This window comes from Perissodus microlepis, chromosome 1 (genome assembly GCF_051167445.1).
Source record: "Perissodus microlepis isolate ML-2025 ecotype Zambia chromosome 1, ASM5116744v1, whole genome shotgun sequence".
Classification (NCBI taxonomy): domain Eukaryota; kingdom Metazoa; phylum Chordata; class Actinopteri; order Cichliformes; family Cichlidae; genus Perissodus; species Perissodus microlepis.
In genome coordinates this window covers 7,835,717-7,860,216 of record NC_140461.1, presented here as the reverse complement: position 1 = coordinate 7,860,216, position 24,500 = coordinate 7,835,717, and the positions used below count along the sequence as shown (strand labels likewise).

Below are 24,500 nucleotides of genomic sequence, written 5' to 3'. Positions count from 1 at the left end.
ATTTGTTTCTTTATTCATTTATTGGCGGTCTTTTTTTCCCAAGTCAAGATGAACGAGAACAACTAATTAAAATACATTTTTATTTGTGTATCAAGGGTTCATGCCCTTACATTTTGTACATTACCAACTGAAATATAAAAGTGTGTTACATATATTCCAAAATCAATTGATCGCAATGCTGTCTTGATAAGTCATATAATTGCACAGCAAATATAAATGTTATGATCTTAAAAACAAACAAACAAACAAACAAAAACAACATTATGAAATACAAAAGTCTTGGTGTTCACTCAAAATCACATTTTGGGATACAGATATAGCTTCAGTGTGTCTTACATCCACAGCATAATGGAATGCAAATAATTAGCTTACATGTGTAAATGTTATCACAAGGTAAAATATGTTCACTTCAGAGTCCCGTAGAAAAGGTTTGGTTGCAGCATACTAAACTATCCACCCAGTAAGACATATGCTTTGTCCCAAAGTTCAGTTGTTTTGTTTTCATTTCTGAATGGGAGCAGTTTATATTGCTGCTAGCAACACAGCAAGAGAAACAAACTAACTCCTTAAACTTCACTGAGAAGCAGCAGCCGTTTGCAGAAGTATCTCTTAGCTAACCAAAAACAGAACAAGAGACACAGACCTAGACATCACTTATAATGTGCAATAAGCAAACTGCTTATTTGCTTTAATGCCATTAGCTCTATATGCCAAATTTGACATCCAGTGTTATACATTCTAACTTTGATCCTTACAGCTTCAGCTTATATCACCTACTAAGTTACAAATTGTACATTATAAGGAACCTCACTGCTCATTCTTAACTCGCATTGTGGCTCTCAGATGGTAGCGTTTGTGCTTCATTGTTAGACCATACTCTGGGGTCAGGTCTAGCTGGTCTCCAGGTAAAGCTTGAAAGTTTAGTTTTTGAATGAGGATAGCCAAGAAGAGGAAGAGTTCATTTCGTGCAATGACCTCGCCAATGCAGCGTCGCTTTCCCAAGCCAAAAGTCATCACCTTCTCTCCCTCTACCTTGTTGACCTCAGTGCCATCAGCATTCAGGAAACGTTCTGGCTTGAAGGAAAATGGATCTTCCCACAGCTCCCTGAAAGGTTCAGAAAATAAAGGAATAAAAAATATTGCGCTAACAGGCTTGAAAGCTTACAAATCTCTAGGCAGATTTGGGGAAGGAAATAAAGACTACTATTGTCTTTCTTTACAACTATCCATAAAATGGCCTGGTGAAAGACATGTTACTGTATTTCTCTAGTACAGGGTAGCTTTGAATATGAGTCAGTTTGCATCATTCATTTTGGCAAAGTAAAAATGTAGCAAAGGAAACCTACGGGTCATGGTTGATCTGCCACTGATTGATGAAGACACAGGTGTCTTTGGGGATGAAGTAGCCATTCAGTGATGTGTCTTTTGTGGTGCTAAAAAACAACAAAGTGTTAATTCATTGCATAATGACAGGTTTTCACGTTTATTTTTATGACTGTAAAAGCCTTGTTTTGTGTCCATCTTTTTGGTCTTCTGTGATACTTAGCAGGTCATTTAACACCTATATCCTTTTACTTTCTTATTACAAAATGAATGAATCTCACCAGTGCGGGATTGTGAAGGGCAGGTATGAAGAATGGCGAAAGAGTTCCAGGATGTAGGCTTCAAGAAGGGGCAAGTTGTTCCGATCAGAAAAAACAGGCATACGATCGAGACCTACTTTTTCCTCTGAAAATGAAAAGAGATGATAAAATATTAGTGCACGAGAAGATGAGGATTGACATTGTACCTTCTGACTCTGTCAGTGATTACCGAATTACAGTTAATCATTCTGCTTTGAGAGCAACAAGATGCGATGCACTTTCTTATCATTTAGTTGTTCTTTTATCAAAAATCTATCATGTAAGAGAAATACAATACGTCCCCAAAAAAACTATACGTACTAATTTCTTCAAAAAGCCTGCTCTGGATCTCAGGGTAAGCCACAAAGTACATCAGTGACCATGACAGAGCAGTGGAGATGGTGTCAAAACCTAGGAGAGACACAAAAGTTCTGTCAGAATATTTTTTTCTCCGAAGTTATGTTCCTTTATGATTATATCCCTTAACACAAAGAAAATAATTCTCCTACCAGCTCCAAATAGATCATTGACGATTCCAACAATCTTCTCATCTGACATCTGGACGTTTGCATTCTCGTCCAGCTTTCTGTCCTCACAGTGATCTATGAGGGAGTCTGTGATGTCACGGATGTTGTCCTAAAAGTGGATTTAAGGACCATCTAAATTAATGTCTGTAATTTCTGCAAAGTACAATGAGCTAAATAATATTGTATAGTGTGAGGCGTACCTTGTCAAAGGTGGCATAGTGCTCGGTGACAAGCTTTTGAACGAACTTGCTGAAGCGAGCATTGAGGCTCAAAAATTTTTTCATTTTTGTGCTGGGCAGGTACTGAAGAAGGGGGATGAAATCCGCTGGGTTGCCACTGCCCACAACCTTGACAAAATCATCACTGAGGTTCACTAAGCTAAGCAGCTCATCGTCATGGTGGTCATAGCGCCGGCCAAAGCACATGCCACAGATGACATTGGCAACAGAGACGACGACGTAGCGGAAGGGGTCAAAGCTGCCTTTGGTCTTCATGACAGTGTTGAGCTCTTTGATCAGATACTCAGTCTCTTTGCTGATATGTTCCTCCAGGGCACATGAGTACTCTGGGGTTGTGCTCTCTAAGTTGGAAAAAGAACGCAGGGCACTGTAGGCCAGCTTTCTGCGGGCACGCCAAATGCCAGCTTGGTCTGTACTGAAAGACAGACTCTTGCCATCATTGATGTAGCGAAAGCTGTACAGGTCAGGTCTGCCTGCAAACTCGTCCCCTTGTTTGATGAGAGCCTGTCGAACTGTTTCATTACCACTTATAACAACCACGGGACGCATGCCAATCTGGATCTGGAAGACGTCACCGTAGCGTTTGCTCATAGAAGTGAGACTCAGGTAGGGTCTATTTCCCAGCTCTAACACATTCCCAATGATAGGGAAGGGCTTTGGGCCAGGGAGTTGCTGAAGCCCCTTGGGAATCTTGTTTTGTGCATTCTTAATAATCAGGTAGACCAGACACGCTGTTGTCACAGCCACCAAAACATGTGATACTGACAGTGCTCCAATGAATGGCAGTATCATTAGTCCCATGATGACGTTTTTCTGGCTTCAACCTGTAAATTAAATTGCAGGTGCATTAGAGCAGTGTAGACAATGGGAGAGAGAGAGAGAAATAAGTGTTACGCAACATGTAGAAAACATTCACTATAAAGTTTGAAGTAATTGATAACTGACGTGTATTTGCATGTATCTATTTGCCTTTTTATTTTTAAAAGCACACCAGCACTTATTACAGGTAGTCTATGCAAAGTAGTGGCCTATGTGTATAGGTATAAATTAATTACTACAGTCTATGATTCAGGTGAAAATACTAAGTAATGCATCAAAGTTATTCTAGCAGAAATAATCTCCATTTTGCACTTCTCTTTTCTTCCAGCTAATAAGTCAGTCAGCCTATAAATCAGTCTGCTGCATTCTTGCCATTTTGTATATGCATGTTTTAAGCTTACCTTTGATGAACTGATGCAGGAGAAACGGCACTCTGATTCCTGGAGTAGTTTTTCCAAAGTGCATGTAAAATGTTTGGAAGAGTTGTTGTGAGTTCACACTCTTGATGTCCCTAAAATCGGCAATGGACTCCTGCTTTATACTGTGCTCGACAGCTTGATTGGTTACTGTTTGTGACGTACCCTGCCCCCTCTCCCTCCCTTTTTTGTCATGAATGAACTTAGTACAGAAAAAATGGTGAGTGCCTGCCTGCCTGCCTGCGCGCGCGCGCGCGCGTGTGTTCTGGAAAAAAAATACATAAGAAATGCAAAGAGGAGTCATCATGTCTTTATCATTTATATGAGTTTTATATTTTTTGTTTAGGGCCACATATGGAATAATCATTTTTTATAACTTCCACAACTGTAGAAAGGTTTTTAATCTGTGATTACATTGCCTTGTGCCAACTTTCTTCGGACTGATTTAGCTTGTTTTTCGAGTGTCACAGTCTGAGCGGTAAAAAATACTGTTCTTATTCTCATTGCCAATGATTGCAGGCTGTTGCATCTCCGTGATTCTTGCCCAAGCACTCAGTGATGTCTCAGCAATTCCTTCGACCAACTTATAACCCGCTGTGACGTTAGTGTAACTTGTATCGATAATTTAGGGCAGCTTGTTACTAGCGTGATGTGAAATTGGTTTTACTGGCCAAGAATGGACAGCGCAATGAGTCGAAAATCACCTACATCATTGCAGCCCAGTTTTGCATGAAAAATGTATCCCCTAAAGATGATAACTTATTGAACTGCAGAAGGACCTCGTCATGTTTAAAACATTTGGAGTTAGAACGGACGTTTGTGACAACCCCCCAGTTGTAACCTCCCAGACGGCTTTAAGTCCTGATAAAACAGTCAGATGCCATTGCGTGCTTGTACCTGTTAGTTCTCCGCTGGAGTTAAAGATTGACCAGTTGCGTGAGAGCACAGTGATCAAGCCCTCACCTCTCCTTTGAAGGGGATGCTGGAGGGGAGGGAGAGAGGGAAGGAGGGAGGGAGGGAGAGCAGTTAGGCTTCACTGCTCGAGCGCTGGGACAGATACGTTCAGTATTCATATCTTATTGTCACCACTTTTATTCTTTCAGTATATAATTACACAGAACACAGTGTAATTTAGGGGTTAACAACTGCATTTTAATAATAACTTCATTTGAGAAGTGAAGCTTTTTAAAGTTGCCCCCACCCTGCAAGTGTATAAGTATATTGCTTAATTATTTCCCTTAAAATATATATAGTCTTTACTATTATACGTCTGCATGAGATTTGTTATAAAGAAAAACTTGTAGAATTAAGTGTTAATAAGATTTAAAAGTCTGAACTCTTAAACTATCCTCACTTGCTTCTAAGCAAGAATCCCGCACAGAACGCAAACTGCACTTTACATTTCACTGATCTTCAGTTTGTGTGATCACAGATGTCAAAATGTGTTACTATAAAGTTCTCGGGGACTTATGATCAGAATATAGATGACCTTTTTCAACATGACCTAATTGTATACGTTTGCTTTTACAATCAACTTACTAGTTGTGTTTTTAACGTACAATCACAGTGTCATCACAAAGCAATTTAACGTTTATTCAACAGACAGATATACAAATGCATTTTATTTTTTAGGCCTGTGTATTAGTGCTAATTAGTTAATTATACGAAACATGTAATATTCTGAATATTTGTTCAACTACGACGTGATTGGAGGCAAATGTTGATTTTAATGCAGCCATAAGTTCTTCAAAAAGTTAATTTTCTCTGAAAGTCCGTGTGATTTCTATTTACCCGGAGCTTTGGAAAGACTCTGAAAATGATATTGAAAAATTGTTCTCAGTCCATCGTGGGTTCCGAATTCTTATTCCAGCCACAGCAATGCAAAGATGATGAACTAAAGGGTTGGGCCGTGTTGGCGGTTATTATTATTATTATTATTATTGTTGTTGTTGTTGTTGTGAGGGAACAAAATCTCAGACAATCGCCATTTCTCAGAAAATAGATCTTAAAACAGTAGATCAAAAATGTCCATGATAGCATTATTTTTTAAGCAGCACTGGTAAAACATTAAAAATGACCAATCAAAGCACGGCGTTCACCAACGCAGCCTTTTAAATAGTGTTGCTCTGGAAAAATCCTGATCAGAAGTGTCAGTTATAATTCGGGCTTTAAACTTTAACCAAGCCTGTTACTGGGCCTAATTTTCTATGAAATACACATTTCATTTCACTTCATTTTATTTATTATTATGCAGAGTGGCATGAAAAGTCTCTGCGTTACATCCTGGAAATTTCTACTCAGCCTTAATTTAAAACACCACCAAGAGTGCTCTGACCACCATACAAGCTAAATAGCAGAAAAAAGAGAAAGATATTATGGACAAATATATTTTAATGCGTTTTGCCCGTGATATAGACATTTTTAAGCCTAAAGACTTTAATTAACTTCATCAAGTGACTGTGGGTGGAAAATTAATTTTTAAAAATGAAATCTATTCTTTGGTTGTTGAAAGTATCCCGTTCGCTTTAATAGGGTGTAGCACATAACCACAATTTATTGATTGATTGATTTATTTGCCTGTTTACTTTTTTCTTTTTTTTATTAAGATGAAAAAACTCACGAAAACTTTAAACTAGCACATAAATAAATAAATAAATAAAGGCAAAACTTTTCTTTGTTCATCTGGGGCGCAAAATCGGCGACGCTAAGCTTTGTCGTGCTCCTCCGGGATGGGAGTGCAGATTCTCCAGAGACTCTGCAGTGCGCCACGGCGCTGCGCCTCTGGTGCTGCAGGTTGCGTGAGAAGCGGAGCTGCCGTCCAAAGGGGAGGGTCTCGGTCTTCTGGACAATCCTAAATCTGCTTGGTCAAGTCACGCGAAGGCAACAGCCTCTGGAAAAGACACAAGGGTTTTAAACTTGCAGAACAAAGAGCGCAGACACTTTTTTTCTCCACCCTGCTTGGGCACGAAGGTGCACATATTTGCGCGCTATAGCTTCTGTAAATGCGAGGATCTTGGGGCTTTGGAGTCATGCAATCTGTCACTCAGGCTTCATTCACTGCAGTCATGTAACACCGTGGGGCCATTCCGAACTGCCACACAGGCGAGAATCCACCTAAACCAGGCAAAGAAAGTTACGAAACCTTAGGAACAAGGTGAACCAGTCACCCTTTCTGTCACGCAGCAGGTCCCAGAAGTTTTGCAAGGATAAGAACACGGTGGATGGAGTTTCTGGGCAAAACTATTAATTAATTTTAACAAAAGAGGTCACTGCAGTAAAAAGGGCTTTTAGATCTGTGATCGTGTGTGGTAATCTTCAAATATTATCTTTATTATGTAAAGAAACGTAACTGCACAATGATCTGCTGAAGTCAATTTTCTTATTACAATGAAGTAGCTCTATTTTTATTCACAATGTTTTAAAATATGTCAAATTTTTTACTAGCCCTACAAACTGGTTGTACCAATATATTTTATATCATTATCGTAACACCATAAATAAATTATAAAACAGGTTTATAATGCAGTTATGGAGGGAAAAGATTATGTTTACCTTGCATTAAAACCTTACAAATGCCATACAGTTGCAAGATTTTGCCAAGCTGAGTGAGTGGGTAAGGAAGTAACAGAAACACATCTTTCAGCAGTGTCAGAATTCAACAATATGAAACGAATAAATATTAACTTTAATGCAGTCCAGTGAACCTAGGTAAATCCAAAATCTGGAACAGCATTGGAGTATCCCTTTGGCATTATATACACCACTTGAAGTGTTTCCGAATCAAACGGATCACATTTCAATTGTTGCATTTGTAAGTTGTGTGATGGGTGTCAATAAGCCCCAGGGATAAAACTGAACCTGATTTGAGATGAATGCGTCTGAGATTGTGTGCGGACCGCCTGACATGGGAGCTTTTACAGAGAATACTGTGTTTACAGTGGCTGCAGGAATGTGTGTCACATCACAAATGGTGAGCAGTATTCAACAACTGTAAATGCCACAAACTTGGGGAGCAGGTGAGGAAAGATGTGGGAGCATTGATGTGAGTGACAGGAGAGTTGCTGTGGTGAGGTGCACATTCTTAACAGGATTAAAGAGATTATTTGCTACAACAGGAAGCCATCAGCTGTGCTACTGTATAGATACTAAGCTGTGTATACAAATGACCAAAGAGATCACAGTGATAGGCTGTACATTGGCCTGAAGGTGCTTGGTCTAAGTTTGCAAATGTGTCCATTTCAGAGAAGTAGGACTGGGAGTAGAAAAAACAAGAAAAAAATGTTTTGCCCTCAGCCATATACCTCTTAAAGATTTCTTGGACATAAAAGCTGGTGTAATGACTGTGAAGGTTGGTAAGTTTCTACTCACGCAAAGGTTGTCACGCACACACCTTGAGAGCAGGTGTGTACTGCCTAAGTGTGTGAGCGTGGTTCTTTGCATACCAGTGCTGTGAGGAGGCTGGGTTTTTTTTCTGTGTGGTAGTTTCTGATTTAGAATCAGCTGAGAAATAAAGCACACCACTCTGGTTCTTATAATGCTATAATTTGTTTTTTTTAAAACTCTATAAAATAATAATGATGAATGATATTTATTAGATGATAATAATCCACACGAATGACTACAATCTCATACAATACTTGCTTAAACCATCTGATAATCAGTCAACCCAATTTTTGCTGCATAAAACAGTGGAGGTATACCTGGTCTAGGATAGCTGTACTGACAGCTGTACAGTACCTCCAGGGAAATAAAACAGAAAATAGGAATTTCCCTTCAATGGTCTTAAAGGAAGAATCATGTTTAATTCTTATCACCTTTGTCTGTGGAGTTTCCCTTGTAACTCTTGTCAACAACAGGTCTCTTTTTCATGGGTCTATTGATTAGTTATGGCACCTGTCTAGTGTTGCTCTTACATTAAATTGTGGCTCATTAGCTGATTTTGAAAATTTTGCCCCAACTTGAGCAACACATACAATAATATTCTAAATCTTAGTGTATTCGACAATTGCGAGTCAAGCCCCGGGGCTTTACATTTCCCATGTCTTTCATCACCATTTCTTTTTTTCATCTTTGGAAAGATTCTTTTTGAGCCACATCAGAGGATGCAATCATTTTCATTTTCACAGCAGTACTTCTCATGATTAGTAACCTGAGTTTCATGTGTGAAATCACTGTGTGCCCTTCTAATGCTTATTCAGCTTCTCCTTTAATTGTGAATTCAAAAGGTAAACCTCAAAGTAACACAAATGTACAGCACGTTTACTATAAATGAGACCAAAGCCCGACCAGTAGGACATCAGCAAACAGGCTCCTGGCCTTGCGTGTGCCCCATCGAGCAAAGCTTAATAGGATTATTTTGGGCTGCAGGTCATGACACCACACAGGAATGTTGCCTATGAGCTAATACACATATGCCGCATAGGTATTAATATGAAGCTAAACCCGTAAATTTGCATTAAACACTCCACAGGCTAGCATGAGCCATATTTATGGATTAGCTCATGCCTCAGCATTTATGCTTTATCATATCATCTGTTGCATTTGATATGATCAAAGGTCTTCAGCTAATATGACAGCTTAATAATGTAGAGAAGAATTCCCGCTCAACTTCTCTTAACAACATAATAAAACACAAAGCATGCTTACCTGTGTGTTTAATAAACATACAATGTACCATTCTTTGCTGCAAGCAAGGTGTAAAAGTTATTTTTGTCACATTAGATTTTAAAAGTCTACAGCTCCCCTGTGCATGTTAAATGTTTATGACTATCTATTGAGCAATGCATCATATTTGATTATGTAAGTAGCTTATTTATTACACAGTGTTTGATTTATCCCTTTTAGGGTCTTTGTTTTAGTTACAGATCCCATTTGATTTTTTTCCACTATATTTTAGGGACGTGTGTATCATGACATTTGTAATTTGGAGACTGGAAAGAAACATTTTTAAAATGAAATTACATACACTTGTCAAGTGAAAAGTGAAGATTAATATTCCACCACTATTCTGAATGTGAGAATGTTCTGATTTTGATACAGGTCAGTTAAAGAGTGACCCTGCTGTCACCCAGTGAAATTGCTGTTTTATCAAAAACCCAAGTCAAGCAACTAAACATGCATAATATGTCCTTTGGTGCTGAACACACCACTGTTCTGTTTGAAAGGATGGTAAGATTTATGTAAATGCAAAAATAGCAGGAAAAGTGGTGGTGGACTTATTTTGAAGCCTAATGCTTTTGTTTCACTTTGTTTTAACTTTAAGTTTAAGCACTACAAAATACTTGATTATGTTTAGAATCCTGGTTTGAGTTAACAACATGCCCACAGATCATAACTCTGCATGTTAAAATGATACTTAAGGCTTCTTAGTTCATTAAAATGTGCTCACATGAGGTCCTGAACAAATGCCCAGTTTGGATAAGTTTTTGAATAAGTTGCTGCAGTCAGAGGAACTGTTAGTGTAACAACTTTGACAAAAAAATCAGCGATTATAGGCAAGGAATGAGGTTTTGCTTAGAGGTGATAAATCTTATTTGAAATATAGCATTTTCTGATTAACACATATTATATATACCAGTATTACTCAGGTTTTAGGAACATTCACTAAACATGGACACGACACATTAGGAAAATGCATATGGCTTTGTCACTGCAGTAATTTCGCAATATATGGCCTTCTTCCCATTTTCCACATCACCCCTGTATGCTGCACAAAAACAAACTAGCCAACATTTTGGAAGGCTGGCACTAATATGCTCACCAAAAACAAAAAACAAAAACATATTAAATGCTGTAAGGGGAAACCCTAAACATAATGAAAAGCTGGGATATCTGCAGGGTCGTGCGCCTGCTGCACTTCATCAAACAGTAATTTCATTAACCTCATATTTAGATGTGAATTTTTTGTCTGCACAATTTTAAAAGTGAAAAGTGTAGTTTTTTTTTTAGCATTAAATGTGAAAATATTGGGATGAGGTTTTATGTCATGTTCTTGCAATATAAAACAATTCGCCTGAATGACACAACAATATGACTTTTGGTACCAGCACAAATGTGAACTGAATAAACAGAACAGCTAGGAAATGGTGGTGGTGAAATGTTGTTGTTTTTGGTTGATTTGAATTACACACTGTAGAGCACACAGTGCAGTTGTCTTGTAATTCCGACCTTTTTTGTGAAACACACCAAATTCATCAGATTTTCAGGTTGATCTTACAATAAATGTATCCAATGTACACTCTGTTCATTGTATTTATAATCAGTGTTAAACTAATGTTAAAGTTTAACATTCAAAGCTCTAAGAACCGAAACATATATCTCACTTATAAAAATCTATAGTACTAAGTGTTCTCTTTCTTTAAAGTGATCTTAGGACAGTTCAGAAGTGATAAAACTGCAGTTTATCTAAAGGCCAATGACTAGAGCCAGTGATTACACCATTTTAGAGGACACAAAGTCAGTTTAATCTTTTAGGTCAAAAAAAGAAGGCAGAACCAAAAGATAACATGTCAGGGAGGTCATTGAAATGTGCTGTCTTTCACACGCAACCATAAACACTTTGCATTGTCCCTAAGGGGAAAAAAAAAAACCCTTTTCACACGAATTGTGTGCGTCTGTGTTTGCATGCCGAGGAGGCAAATATTTTATGTGAGTAATGCTGCTGGATCACCTTCCCTTCCTCACCAGGCGTAAATACCGCATTAGTAACTGAGCTAATGGTTGATGATGTCCCCTCCCTCCTATCCCCATAACTCTCCTCTGTCCTTATGCAAGACGGTATACTGGCGAGTTGTGGCAGGAACAATAGTTGCGTGCGGAAATATCTCGGTCATTCATCTTTCTGTCACCTCTTCCTGAGCGGAGCACGAAGGTGTCATAACTGAAGGAACAGGCAAAGAGAGAGAGCGATCATAAAGCAAAAAAAAACAAAACGCTTGAGATCGCGTGTCTGGGTAGAGTCATGACCCGCGCTGCAAAAAGTAAACAAAAGCACAACATAAAAAAAGAGAAACCTAAAACTAAACAAATAAATACACACACACGCACAAATATGTATATATAAACTTGCCCCCACCTGGCCCTGAATGATCTGAATTGAATCAGATAAAGATAGAAAGTAGTCTGGTAGACTCTTTTGCACCACCACCACACACATGACACAAATGACAGCAAATGATCATTGCATACTTCCATGAACTTAGTCCCTGGATCCAGAAACATATTTGGATGTGAATCAGTTAATTATATTCTGCTGAGGTAATCTAGATGATATCTTCCATTTTTTCCCTATTTCAATTTGATATGTAATTAGATTTGATGGGAAATATAAAATTCTGCCTTTTCTTACAATGGTAAATAATCTTTGCAGAAATTCCTGAATCCAGATCAAGTCCAGATTGACTCCAAATCGGTTCTAAGAAGACCTAACCCCCAACTAATAATGTATTCATGCAAATACATACATAACATTTTGAGTAATCCTGCAAACAAACAAGCAAAATCAACAGCATAACCTTCTTCGTGGTATCAATATGCATACATATATAAAAAAGACAAAAAAGAGTTGCTGAATGTCATAATCTTTGTATTGTGTTAGTTTTGTTGGTTATGGAATATCTGCTGAAAAAGAGTAAATGAGCTTTGGGGTCATGACACTGTAAGTGTCTAGCCCTGGCCTGATGCTGGCGCCTAGGTTAAAAAAAAAAATCTCCAGCTTCATGCAAGAAAATATTCAAGGCTCCTTTAGTCAATACCATTAACATTATCTATGCAAAATGTAAAGGGACTTTACATGGTGTCAAACCCACTGCAAACTATGATAGCCATTTAGACTGTAAGCCTGTTTTCAGGCTCTAATTACTGCTCTGATAAATGGACCGTGTACTATTCCTTTACCACTAAACAATTATCAATAACACTTTTGTACATCTGGCACCACTGCTGAAGGTCCTCCCCGTTTTCTGTTTGTTTGTTTATTTTTGTTTTTTTTCTGTAGGATAAACAGTGTATAGGTTTCTTTTGCAATTGTTAGCTGATCTTCGTTTCTATTTTTTTTTTGTCTATGGAGAAATAAGATATGGTTAAGCTTGGCACGCAAAGCAAGTCACGCATGACACAATTTAACCTCTTCTGCCCCGTTCACACACAAACGCGAACGCAAGCACACATACACAATGCCCCCACCATAACCTTCATTCTTTCTGCAGCACAAACCAACGGCCTGTCAACGAGCCGATCGTCTACAGGTTAAACCAAAGATCGCGATTTTAAGAGGTTTCACTCTGCTTTATTTTAAAGAACTGACCCGAGTAGTGGCTTGTATTGCAATTTCACCTATTGTATTCACGTCGGTGACAAATATATTTACGGAAACTGTTGTGGATAACCATACGCACCGAACTGGGTCTTTTATTTTTAACAAAAGTATAAAGACTTGATGAAATGAATGATAGTTCATTTTGGTTAAATTTAAATAAAACGTTTTTTTTTTTTAAAAAAAATTAAACTTCAAAATACTTTTTTATTATTGTTATTAATAAAGTCAGAAAACGCCCAGATAACTTCCACTAGTACTTCTTAACACGTTGGATTTGACACGAGGAAAACAGTAAGAAAAAATAAACTAGCAGAAGTTCAGGCCTAAATGTTGCGGCCAGGAAACTAACTATTTTCTTCCTGAGTGAGTCCTCCCTCAATAGACGATCTGCGGGTTAATCATTGTGCATTGCGTGCAGACTGTGTTTGCTCGGACAGAGCCAAGGGTCGGGAGGTTGTGTACAGAAAGAACTGAGGGAGGTATCCTTCACCCTTCTCTATCATAACAATCATCGGCCGTTTTTTTAGACAGCACGCAAAGTTGTGCAAAAAAGGGGAAAGAAAAGTTTGCATTTGTACAATTATGGAGCGATTATGCATTTGTAGCCAGCTAGATATGCTTTGCAGTGCATAATGTCCTTTTCAGAAGCAGTGCAGCCCTGCACAAGTTAAAACAAAATCTGGAAGAAAAATTAATAATAAACTATACTAAGAATGCATCTAATGAGTCACACATCAGATCCTTATAATACAAAATGTCCCATATCATAATTTTTTTCAGTCATTCACAGTATTAATGTAGATTATGATTAAATAAAGTGACAGTTGTGCTCTGGGGTAACCCAGGTACACTGACCAATGTAAATTCACCTGCAGAGAAAAACTGAAGAGTAATGAAACATTTTTTGATGACGATTGAGTCCATTAGAATATGACAGCTTTTACTAAACCTGCCAGTTTGCTATAACTGTCCCAAAATCTGTTTGTGAAAAGGGCTACCACATTCTTTAGCAGCTTTAGGGACAAAGAAAGAACTTACTAGATGATGATTCAATTTCTGATTTGCTAGTGGGACTAAAGAGACTGGCAAACCTAATCGTGGGCCAAAAGCCAAACAGGCCAGGTCCTTATAACTGCACTGATGTTACCACCTGAAACAGTAATATGTTAGCAGGAATTATCATTTGCAGATTTGTGCAGGTAATGTGGCAAATTCCTCACACATAGCGATCTTTTTTAAATCAAAAATTGTCTCGTTTTGTGTCTTGGTGCTATGAGCTGACCTGGGGGGATTCACCTGTAAAAGGACAGTTCAGCGGGACTGCATTACAAAACTGGTGATAAACTCTGTGGACCTGCCACTGCCAAGTAATTATAAGCAGCATCACATCTGGGCTGCTATGTTCTTGCAAATCTCTGAATTCACAGAGATGCAAAATAAAACATACACTGAGAGGGAAGGAACTACAAAAAGGCAAAGCGGGGAGCTAAAAGATGCACATATAAGGAAAGTTGAGACAGGGAGACCTGAACAGCATCTGGACTCATCTGTGCTATCTTATCAAATAATATAGTCTTAAATAATTATAACAAAAAGTTTATTTATTTTTTTATATCAGTAGAACCTGATTGCTTGGGTCTTCTCTTAGTCGCAAAATCTATTTTCTCCAGGCACTGGAGTAGACAAGTAAACAATTACCTTATTATCTTATCTTACAATTATCTTATAAAGCCCACCTTGTTTTCATGTGGCTCACAAATTAACCGTGCATGTACCGCCAGAAAAGGGTGCTGCCACGTCCTTTGTACATTGTACTTTGAACACTTGACTGTTTTCTTTATTTTAGTTATTTTGTTTGTTTTGACTGTTTTCTGCACCCCAAAGTCTTTTCCAGAATTGTTTTTACTATCAGCATAACCTAAAATAACTTAAAGCATATTGTTGTTCTTCTGCACTACGCTTTAATTCTGTGGTGAGAAACTGTCACATTAAAATTTCTTGATATTTGTTATTTATTTATACATAGTGATTTCTCTCAGAATTCAAGTTTGTACAAATCCAAAGACATGAATAATTTCTTCATTTGAAGAAGCTCTGGTTTTTGCAGGTACACTTGTAGCACTGAGACTATTGTGTGCCAAACTTTATCTCCTTAATCAGTTTTCTTTGCCATCAGTTAATCATTTGTGCATGCCAAGGCTCAGACATACTGGTTTCATTACACGTGGTGGGAAAAAGGAGGCTGGATGACAACACTGTGGCTGATAGTGCTGACTTAGCCGGTAGGCAGTGGTACGAATTACACAGCCACCAGCCCTTTTTTGTACCAGAGGGAATAGGTTTAATTGTGTGCATTGTAAAGCACTCCAATATCTGATCTTCCTCTGTCTCAACATGCTCTTTTATGCACTGCAGTAAGTGACAAGAAGAAAGATAAGAATAAAGACTGACACATCTGGCCAGTGGCTTTGTGAGTGTGTTTGTACGTTGGCATTTATGCATGCACATGCAGCTATAGCTGACAGGGTCAGACTGTGAGCAGTTATTTTTATCTTACATGCAGGGATGACATGTGAGGTGTGTTGGTACAGTTATAAAACATGAAAATGAGCAATCCAGGAAGAGATAGATACTGACAGTACTGACAGTGCCAGCTTGTGTTTGTCGTGCTGGCGTGTGTGGTAAGTGAGGGCAGTAATCCTTCAGATTGTTAGCTCACAAGCTTCATACAGCAGGAGACCAAAGATGGTGTTCATGATACTGGAATGCTAAAGAGACACAACAGAAAGTACAGAAGAAACTGCCACACCTAGCTTATGTATATATCACAATGCTTGTGAGCGTGTTATTTGCTGCTGCAGGTTTGTGTGAAGGTATGGTAGATGTCAGTGGTGTGAAAATGACAGAGAGAAGAATCTAGATACTTGTTGCCAATGGGTGTAACCTGTCTTAAATAAATTTTGATTTCTGCAGGGCAACAAGGATTGTCATCCACCCATAACAGCATCTTACAAACACCATAACAAAGCTTTGACTTTCATCTGAAGATCTCTTTTTAAAAAAAAAAAAAGTTATAAATTAGAGACGAAGGAAATGCTACTGATATAATATGACATGTGATGAGTCTGCGCTCCAAATGAGGTTACAAATACATCTGCCAACAGCCCATTACCCTGCCTGTCGGATTAGAAATTATTCTGTTTTGATGTCAAGCCAGTTTTCCAAATGTAATTTATGAGCAAATAAAAACCCTTTCTATTACACATTTGTAATGTCAGACTGAATAGCTTTGATGTTGCACAAAAATTGTTCCCTATAGTTTAGTTACAAACTTGCTTGAAGCATTTAACAAACACATTTTGTTGTATTAACTTGTAGGTTTAATCTCAACTCAAGAACAATGAAATTCAAAATTATTATTTCCACAGATTCCTGCTTATATTTGTTACATTACAAGAGATTTGAATATGCTTTAGTGTCCTGAGGTCAGAACCTTTTAACTTCCATCCTACAAACTGGCTGGGCAAAATCTTGCAAGTACTGTGCAAAAGTCTTGAGGCACCCCTCATTTCTTTAGATTTGCTTCCAAGGAGCCAGAGAGAAAGTCTGACAACTTGGAAGCAAATTAAAGTGGTCTTGGACAATGGTTATCCAGGCTATCTTAAGGCCTTAAAAAGTCTTTCTTTATATGTTGCCTGCTTTTTCACTGATTTTGCGGTTCAGTCTCTGTGCCTTTCTCCAGTCTTTTTCACAGTGGTGTGGAAAAGTGTTTGCCTTCTTCCTGAATTCCTGTTTCTTTTTTGTACATTTGTTAAAATCCTACATGACCCTGTGTGAAAAGGTGACGGCCACCTAAACCTAATAACTGGTTCAGCCACCTTAGCAGCAACAACTGCAATCAAGGATTTGAGACACAGGCGATGAGTATTTACAGCAGTGTGGAGGGATTTTGGCACATAGCGAGCCTTCCAGGTCCTGAGACAGCCCCAGATTATCACACTACCATCACCATATTGGTACTGTTGGTATGATGTTCCTTTTCTGAAATGCTGTGTTACTTTTACCCTAGACACACACCTTCCTTTTGTCTTGTCAGTCCACAGAACATTTTCCTAAAAGTATTGGGGATCATCAGGATGTTTTCTGGCAATACTGAAATGAGCCTTTATATGCTGTCATGTGACCCAGGGTCAAAAGAGATTGAGCTCAACTGCTCAATACTGAATACCGAATAAGTAAAATAAATATGGTTAAGTTAACCAGTTTAATAGATCAGAATATAGAATAACAGGGATTCTAATAAGCCTATAGAGTCTGATCCTAGTGTGTGTGGGTGCATGTGTATGTGTATGTGGTGCAGGATGGTGGTGAAGGTGACACACTGGAGCCACTAACCTCAGAGAATGTCTGACTTACAAAATGTATGATTTAATACAAGATTTCATAAAATAAATACAATTAAATAAATGGTGTTTAGCACAGAGTTTTAAAAAGTAAAAGTATTCCTCTGTATTTGAATTGAAACAGGATTATTTTACATAAATGTTTATGTAAAAATATGTGCTAAAGACAAATCCAGTTGCAGTAGAATTACATACACTGAATGAAACATGAAGTGAATTATATCCATATGTGACTGAGTGTTTAAATGTGATGTGAATGTTAAGAATAACAAAGAAAATGTAATGAAGTGGTTTTAAAGTTTAATATTTTTGTTAAATCTTATGTAAGTCAGATAGATAGAGAGGGATAGGCAAGGTGTGGGTGGACATCAGATGATTAAATGCCAGCAACTTGATTGGATGGCAAAAATGTGAAGATGTGACGTCCAGTAAAGGAAGGGGGAGAAAGGGAGAGCAGTTGTAAAAGTGGGGTGTAAAAGAGATTTGGGGTTCATCCCTTTTGTCTTCTGCGAGATGACCAGTTCAGAAGACTGGATCTAAGAGGTTCACAGCTGAAAAGTCCAGCAGAGGCTCTAGAGGGGGAACCAAAGTCCAACCTATGAACTGAATTGATTTTGGAATTTTTGGCTTTTCAGCTTCTCATTTTTGCCATGTTAGATGGTTAATTCAAAGGATTTTGATTTACATCATACTTCCACTGAATGCTCAGCTGTTTTCCTATTGGGCGATTATCATCAACTTGGAACATAAAGATAAGTGCATCTTTGGATCTAACTGTGCCCATCCTTTCTCTAACCTCCCTCCACTAAAGATAAGAACAAACTCAGCATTAGCTCAGAGTAGGTAAATTAAATGAGTATAGTTTAAGTGATTTGATTATTGATTTTTACTATTTGATTTAAGATTTGGCTTTGCTCTTGCTAAATTTCTTTAGAAAGAAAGTGTACTTTACTGATCCCCGTGGGGAAATTCCTCTCTGCATTTAACCCATTCACTCAGTGAAGCAGTGGGCAGCCATTAGGCGCCCAGGGAGCAGTGTGTAGGGACGGTACCTTGCTCAGGGGTACCTCAGGGTAGCCGTTCAGGGGAATCAAACCCCCGACCTTCCGATCATGGGGCCACCACTCTACCTACTGAGCTATCCCTGCCCCCTTTTTAATAAATCTTAATAAAATTTCCTGCAATTAAAGTCCAAATTTTGGACTTTCCCTTTTTAGCCTTTTATGAAACTGTAAAGGCAGAAGTCTGAATATTATTCTTTATTAGTGCAAATAGCTCTTACAGGTTACCCTAGCATAATAAAACAATCTTTCCTTGGAGCCTGCTGCCCAGGCTACTAAAATCATCCCAGAAATAACAAGTGCCCCAATCAACAGGAGAGCTACCTGTTGCAACTGATAGGCTTTGACCTGCAAGGATACTCAGGTTGCTTCACATCAGGGTTAGCAGGGAAGACACCTGGATGACATTACATGGGCTCCAGACTCCAGCATTATCTGCTGGGTAAGACTCATAGGATCAGGGATTAGGATTTATACAGGAACTGAACTTCCTATATAAGGATTTTTTTGTGAGCTTAACCAAACAGTTTTTGGATACTGAACCCAAGACCCTGAGAAGTCAACAGCTGGCATATGTAGATCCATCAGGGCAATAAAAGAAAAGATGTTCTTGCGTGGGTGTGGTGCCAACTATGTAGTTGCTTTAGTTTCTTGCTCACAAAGGTAGGTGAGTGTGCAGGTATGCTACTTTGCATTCCAGTTCCCGTAGCATGACTCATGTATTTGCTTTCAAGCAATCAGTGGTAAGGACCAGCACACATGTTGGGGAGATATTTTGCATAAACATAGGTAGAAGCGGCTGCAGCAATCTGTTTTTTTTTGTTTTTTTTTTAAATAATGATCTATATTGAGGCTAAAAATTTGGTAAATAAAGATGACAGAGTTCGACCTAAAGTAATGTAAAGTTTTCTTTTATCTCTGTGTGAGATCGAATTTCCAGTTATTAAAGTATATGCTTCAGATCTTCTTGGTTTATTCAGTGTTATTGAGTTCCTGGCTCCACATAAGAAAGTCAGACACTGCTAGACACATGAATGAAAACCTTTTTGTGAGTGACAGCTTCTTGAAAAGAAAGTTTCCTGCTGAGGACAAGTTTCTTTTAAGTTTACAACAGAGAAGAACTCTGGTGGTATGAACATGAGAGCTGTGTACTCAGTTTGACTTTGAGTCTTGTTGAAGTCTAAGAACAAAGCCTGAGAGGAGAGTTGTATGTGTATGTGTTGAGAGTGGGAGTGTCCTTTTGTAAATGACTTAGCATTTTTTTTTAGGTTGTGAAAATTCTGACAAATTACACAAACTACTCAATAAGTCTTCAGCTATATTATGAAATGCTACGAGTCAGAACACAGACATGCTGGATATCTTTTTTTTTGTCCAGTCACTAACTAAATGTTATTGAATGTTGTTATGTTATGCCATGTTATTTGTCAGCACCACAAACATGATCAACTGGTTCAGTTAGAGACTCCAGTTAGCTGAAGGAAGGCCTTCACAAAATTTCTTCACAAAATTTCCTCTGAAAAGTTGTGAATTTAAATATGGGAAATAAATGGAACGATAACGTTTTTGGTACTCCTGTGTTGACTTTATTTATTAAAGTCTGGAGATTGTTTAATTACCAAATACAAACGTACATTTGTCTTCATCTGTTGCTGTATGTTGTGTTCTAGTTAGAAAATGTTACATGTTAAACAACAATTCACTGCCTGCATGGATTTCCGATGGCAATGGTCTGCTAGTATAACTACAGAAAACCACAAAGAACCATTCACTGTGATACAAATGTGAATCTGGTCTTCATTTAGAATAGAATAGAATAGAATTCAACTTTATTGTCATTGCACATGTCACAGGTACAGGGCAACGAAATGCATTTAAATTTACATCAGCACCGTGTAAATATTTGAGCAGAATATATGAGCTTAAGCTTCTTTAGCAAAACATCAGTATCAACAATACACAGCAATCACCCTTAGGTCATAGAGCTGAGTCAACAGTGTGTCAGCAGTGATTCAAAGTTATGCAACAAAGGAATGTGAACATAACAAAGAATGAAGTTGTATTACTGTAACCAAGAGCTGAATACAAAACATTATAGTTTTCTCACTGCAAGGAAGTCGTTCTCTTAATGCAGCTCTCAAAACAGTGAAGGCATTTTTACTAACACAGACTCACCTGTGCAAAAGACACTGCAACAATCAGAACTTTTTTCATATACGTCAAAACATGAAAAGTCAATCACTCCAACTCTGTGATGAATGAATTAAAACCAATCATTGCCGTTTTAAGACAACAAATTGATTTTTTAGTTTTTATCAAAATCTCAAAAAAGCAGGCATAATGTAGAGTAAAAAGTATTCAGACACAAAAATGAAGTGTGAATGATTCATTTGAAAATTTTTAAAACTGCTGAAATGGAGGAAAGCAATATGACTTGTGAACTACACGCATCAGGAAACAGACAAATCTGAGACATAGCATAAACTACTGTATAGTCCAGTCACACTAGATACATTCAGCAGCTGCTTTATAAGTTATGCTTGTTCAACCTCTCATTAATGCAAATATCTAATCAACTAATCACGAGTCAGCAATTCAAAGCATGTAGGCATGCATACATGGTCAAGACAGCGTGCTGAAGATCAGACCGAACATCAGGAAATCAGGTGACTGAAAGTGGAATGATTGTTGGTCTACGTGTTTGAAAGAAAGAAAGAAAGAAAGAAAGAAAGAATATTCTGACAGCATGGGTTTTCTTTCCTTTGCTGAGTATACTATTATGAGTCAAGAAGGAAATGCAACTGTGCTGTAAGGATAAACTAAAGAAAGAGACATGATGAAACGCCCTCACAGCCAGTTGATGTTTCCTGATTTTTGTGATGTACTATAAAACAAAACTCCTTTTCAACTGTCTGTCAAACTTTTTTCTCAGAGGAAATTTTCCTTCCTTCTTTCCCTTTGGCAGTATCTCTCAAAGCATAGCATAGGATGTGCAGATTAAACCTAGCTCAATCTATCCATGAAGCTAAATGATGCAATGAGTCAAACTGCAGGAATGTCTTAAAGATCTCAAAGATGTTGATGACCTCTCATTTACTCTTCTAAATACAGGTAAAAATGAGCTTTTTATACTTAGCCCGAAAAATTGCATGTAACCAGATACTTACTCTATATAGCATTTCCTTGGCCTGCAGGAATACTGTGAGGAATCTTGGTGTTTTCTTCGATCAGGATATGTCCTTAAAAAATATGTATGACTCCATTGTTGAATTTAAAGTATCTCTAAAGTATCTCTCTAGAAACATCCTGAGTGATACTGAAAAACGTGTTTGTCATTTTGCTGCTTCTAGGCTGGCTCCATGCCAGTCAAATTAAAAATCCTTCTCCTCACATACAAGGCCTTGAATATTCCAGCCACATCTTATCTCAAGGACCTCATAGTACCATATCCCTGGCTCTCTTTCATAGTGTGTGTGTTTGTCCTGTTTTCCTCCAGTCACCCCAACCAATTGCGGCAGATGGCTGCCCCTCCAAGAGCCTGGTTCTGGTGGAGGTTTTTTTCCTGTTAAAAGGAAGTTTTTCCTTTCCACTGTCACCAAGTGCTTGCTCACATGGGGGTGTTTGACTGTTGGGGTTTTCTTTGTATAATCGTAGGAGTTTTACCTTACAATACAAAGCGCCTGTCAAGCACATTAACCAGTTAAATAATCTAACAACAGGATCTGTTGCATCTTAAGATGTTGAGGTCTAGAATGTGTACATTCTGGAGCCTGGGGCTCGCTCGGGCCACTTTGGGGGTGGGGTGCCCTCGGCCTCTCAGCCTGGGGCTCGGTCACTCAGGCACAGCTGGCTGCCGGCAGAGCTCACGGGCGCGTCACTGCAACCCCCCCTGGCTTCTGCTCCGCGGCTGCTGAGTGAGCCCTCATCTGGGACTCTCCTCAGCTCTTTCTGGGACAGTGGCGCGGCTTCCCCTCTGTTGGTCTTCCTTGGTCTCTTGTGTTCTGGGGGCCTCTGGATGTCTGGAGTTTTGATCTCCTCCATACCTGCTTCATGCCCTGGAGGACGGGGCAGTGGCTCCCCACACCCTCTAGCAGATCATTACATGAAGGAACCTTTTAAAAAAAACAAGCGCGTCCATGCTCACAGGTGTACACACGGGTGCTCACACACACAAACTACACCCTTTTTGGCTCCTACCTCAAAGCACACTGTGTTCTGTTGATCTTATGTGCTGCACAATAATGTTTAATATTTAGTATTTACTGTCATATTCCCATATATCATTGTGATGTTGTTTATTCTATTACTCTTGTTCTCTTCTGCTTGTTTTCTTTTTTCTTTCTCAACAGGTGATCCAGGTGATCGATAGATGCATTTTTTTTCTTTTTTTTTTCTGCCCATTCTGTTGGTTTTTGTTTTTTGCCCTTGTCCCTCTTCTCAGCTGTTTCTCTTTCCCTCTTTCTTTCTCCCCTTCTTTCCCCCAGTCAAGTCTGTCCCGTATTCAGCAGGTGAAAATAAAATAAACAATAAAAGGTGAATCAAATGGACCATTACGGCAAGGCTGGGATGGTCAATTTGGTAAAGTAAATCCGTTGGGCATCTTTCTTTGCCTTTAGACAATAATTCTGATGGCAAAAGAGCCAAACGGGACAAAAAAAAAAAAAAAAAAAATGGAAATGTAGTTTTACTTCCTGCTTTATACCTTCTGGGTTCATCTGAGGTCACAGGAAGAGACCAAGTGCAGAAGGGGAAGAACTCTTATAATTTAAAGTTGATTTTAGAGGGTTTATAAAGAAATAGATTTATTGTTGTAATATGTATTGATTACACCAGAGTTTATGTTGCCAGTAAAGAGGAGTAGTAGAGGTTTGAATATAATCATGTTCATCTTACCTACCTACTGAATGGAATAGTCCAGAAGAGAAATTGATTAAGTGGACTATTTAAGCAGAAGAACTCAGGTGTTTCGAGAGAAAAAGGTTCAGGTCAGTGTAGCTGTGTGCAGTTTGACCTTAATTTCCGTTGATTTAAGTTCAGTTATGTTTATTTGAACTGAGTTAATTATAGAGTTGAGTTTCTTATTTGTTTCTTTGTAAATATTGTTTGGGTCACAAAATGGTGAATAAATCACTTGCTACACTGGACAGCATCAGTCTCCTGCACTTCTTTGACCGCTTAAGTCAAGCCCTACCACATTTGGTGTACAGCAGTGGGATTCCAGGCCAATTAAGGAGTGGAGAAGATGTCTACCCGAGCAAAGAGAGGGCTTGTTCCAGAATGTGAAGCAGATGATTTACAAGATGGCAGCGACCAACAAGGGGCAATAAGTGGCCATATTGCTGGACAAGAGAATGTGGCTGAATTGTCCAAACTTTTGCAAACTCTGATGCAACAGCAGGCTGAACGCGATGCTAAACTGGAGCAAGAGCACAAGCACCAGGAGGATAGATGGAGGCAAATCCGGCATCAGTTTGCCCAGCTTCAACAGCAGGTGCAGCATGGCAATCTAGAGCATCAGTTACTTGAAGTACAAGCATCTACATCGGCTTCTTTGAGAGCACCTACTCCAGAACCATCTGCCAGCACACAAGAATCAAATAGGCTTGACTTGGAGCCGGTACATCAACGCAGTGAGGCACAGCTTTCAACACTGGTGAGACATTCAGGCTGGAAGGGGCCAAAAATGCAACCTTACAATGACGGTGAGGACATTGAACATTATTTAATCACCTTTGAAAGAATTGCTCATGCTTGCCAGTGGCCGCGAGATGAGTGGGCTCTTCACCTAGCACCACTGTTAGCTGGTAAAGCACGTTCCGCCTATGTAGCCATGGATATTGATGACACTATGGACTATGCAAAAGTAAAGTGTGCTGTCTTGCAGAAGTATGAAATAAGTGTTGACACCTATCGGATGAGGTTTCGTTCTAGTACCTTTGGAACAGAGGAAACACCAAGGGAGCTGCAGGTCCGCCTAAAGGAGTTGTACATCAAGTGGATGAATCCTGAAACAAAGACAAAGGATCAAATCGGAGACGCCATCATCATGGAACAGTTTCTCAAGGTTCTGAATCCTGATCTTCGGACGTGGGTTAAG

At 38.7% G+C, this 24,500-nt stretch overlaps 1 protein-coding gene across 1 annotated transcript; it reads right to left on the bottom strand.

Annotated features, from left to right (window-relative positions):
* Positions 1–63: 63 nt before the first annotated feature.
* cyp1a (cytochrome P450, family 1, subfamily A) lies at positions 64–3,715 on the bottom strand. Its single transcript, XM_084928615.1, has 7 exons — positions 3,609–3,715; positions 2,350–3,212; positions 2,132–2,258; positions 1,944–2,033; positions 1,605–1,728; positions 1,347–1,433; positions 64–1,105 (listed from the first exon to the last, which is right to left on the bottom strand). Exons 2-7 carry the CDS (start codon positions 3,187–3,189, stop codon positions 808–810), a joined length of 1,566 nt encoding a protein of 521 aa, XP_084784741.1. The 5' UTR covers positions 3,190–3,212; positions 3,609–3,715; the 3' UTR covers positions 64–807.
* Between the last annotated feature and the right edge of the window lie 20,785 nt (positions 3,716–24,500).

Bases quoted from the DNA above. Each gene is read 5' to 3' on its own strand.
- cyp1a (XM_084928615.1), bottom strand. From the start codon at position 3,189: ATGGGACTAATGATACTGCCATTCATTGGAGCACTGTCAGTATCACAT. The intron at 2,034-2,131 runs GTAGGAGAATTA...TGTCTCTCCTAG, and splicing joins CAATGATCTATTTGGAGCTG to GTTTTGACACCATCTCCACT. The intron at 1,434-1,604 runs GTGAGATTCATT...GTTGTTTTTTAG, and splicing joins CCCTTCACAATCCCGCACTG to CACCACAAAAGACACATCAC.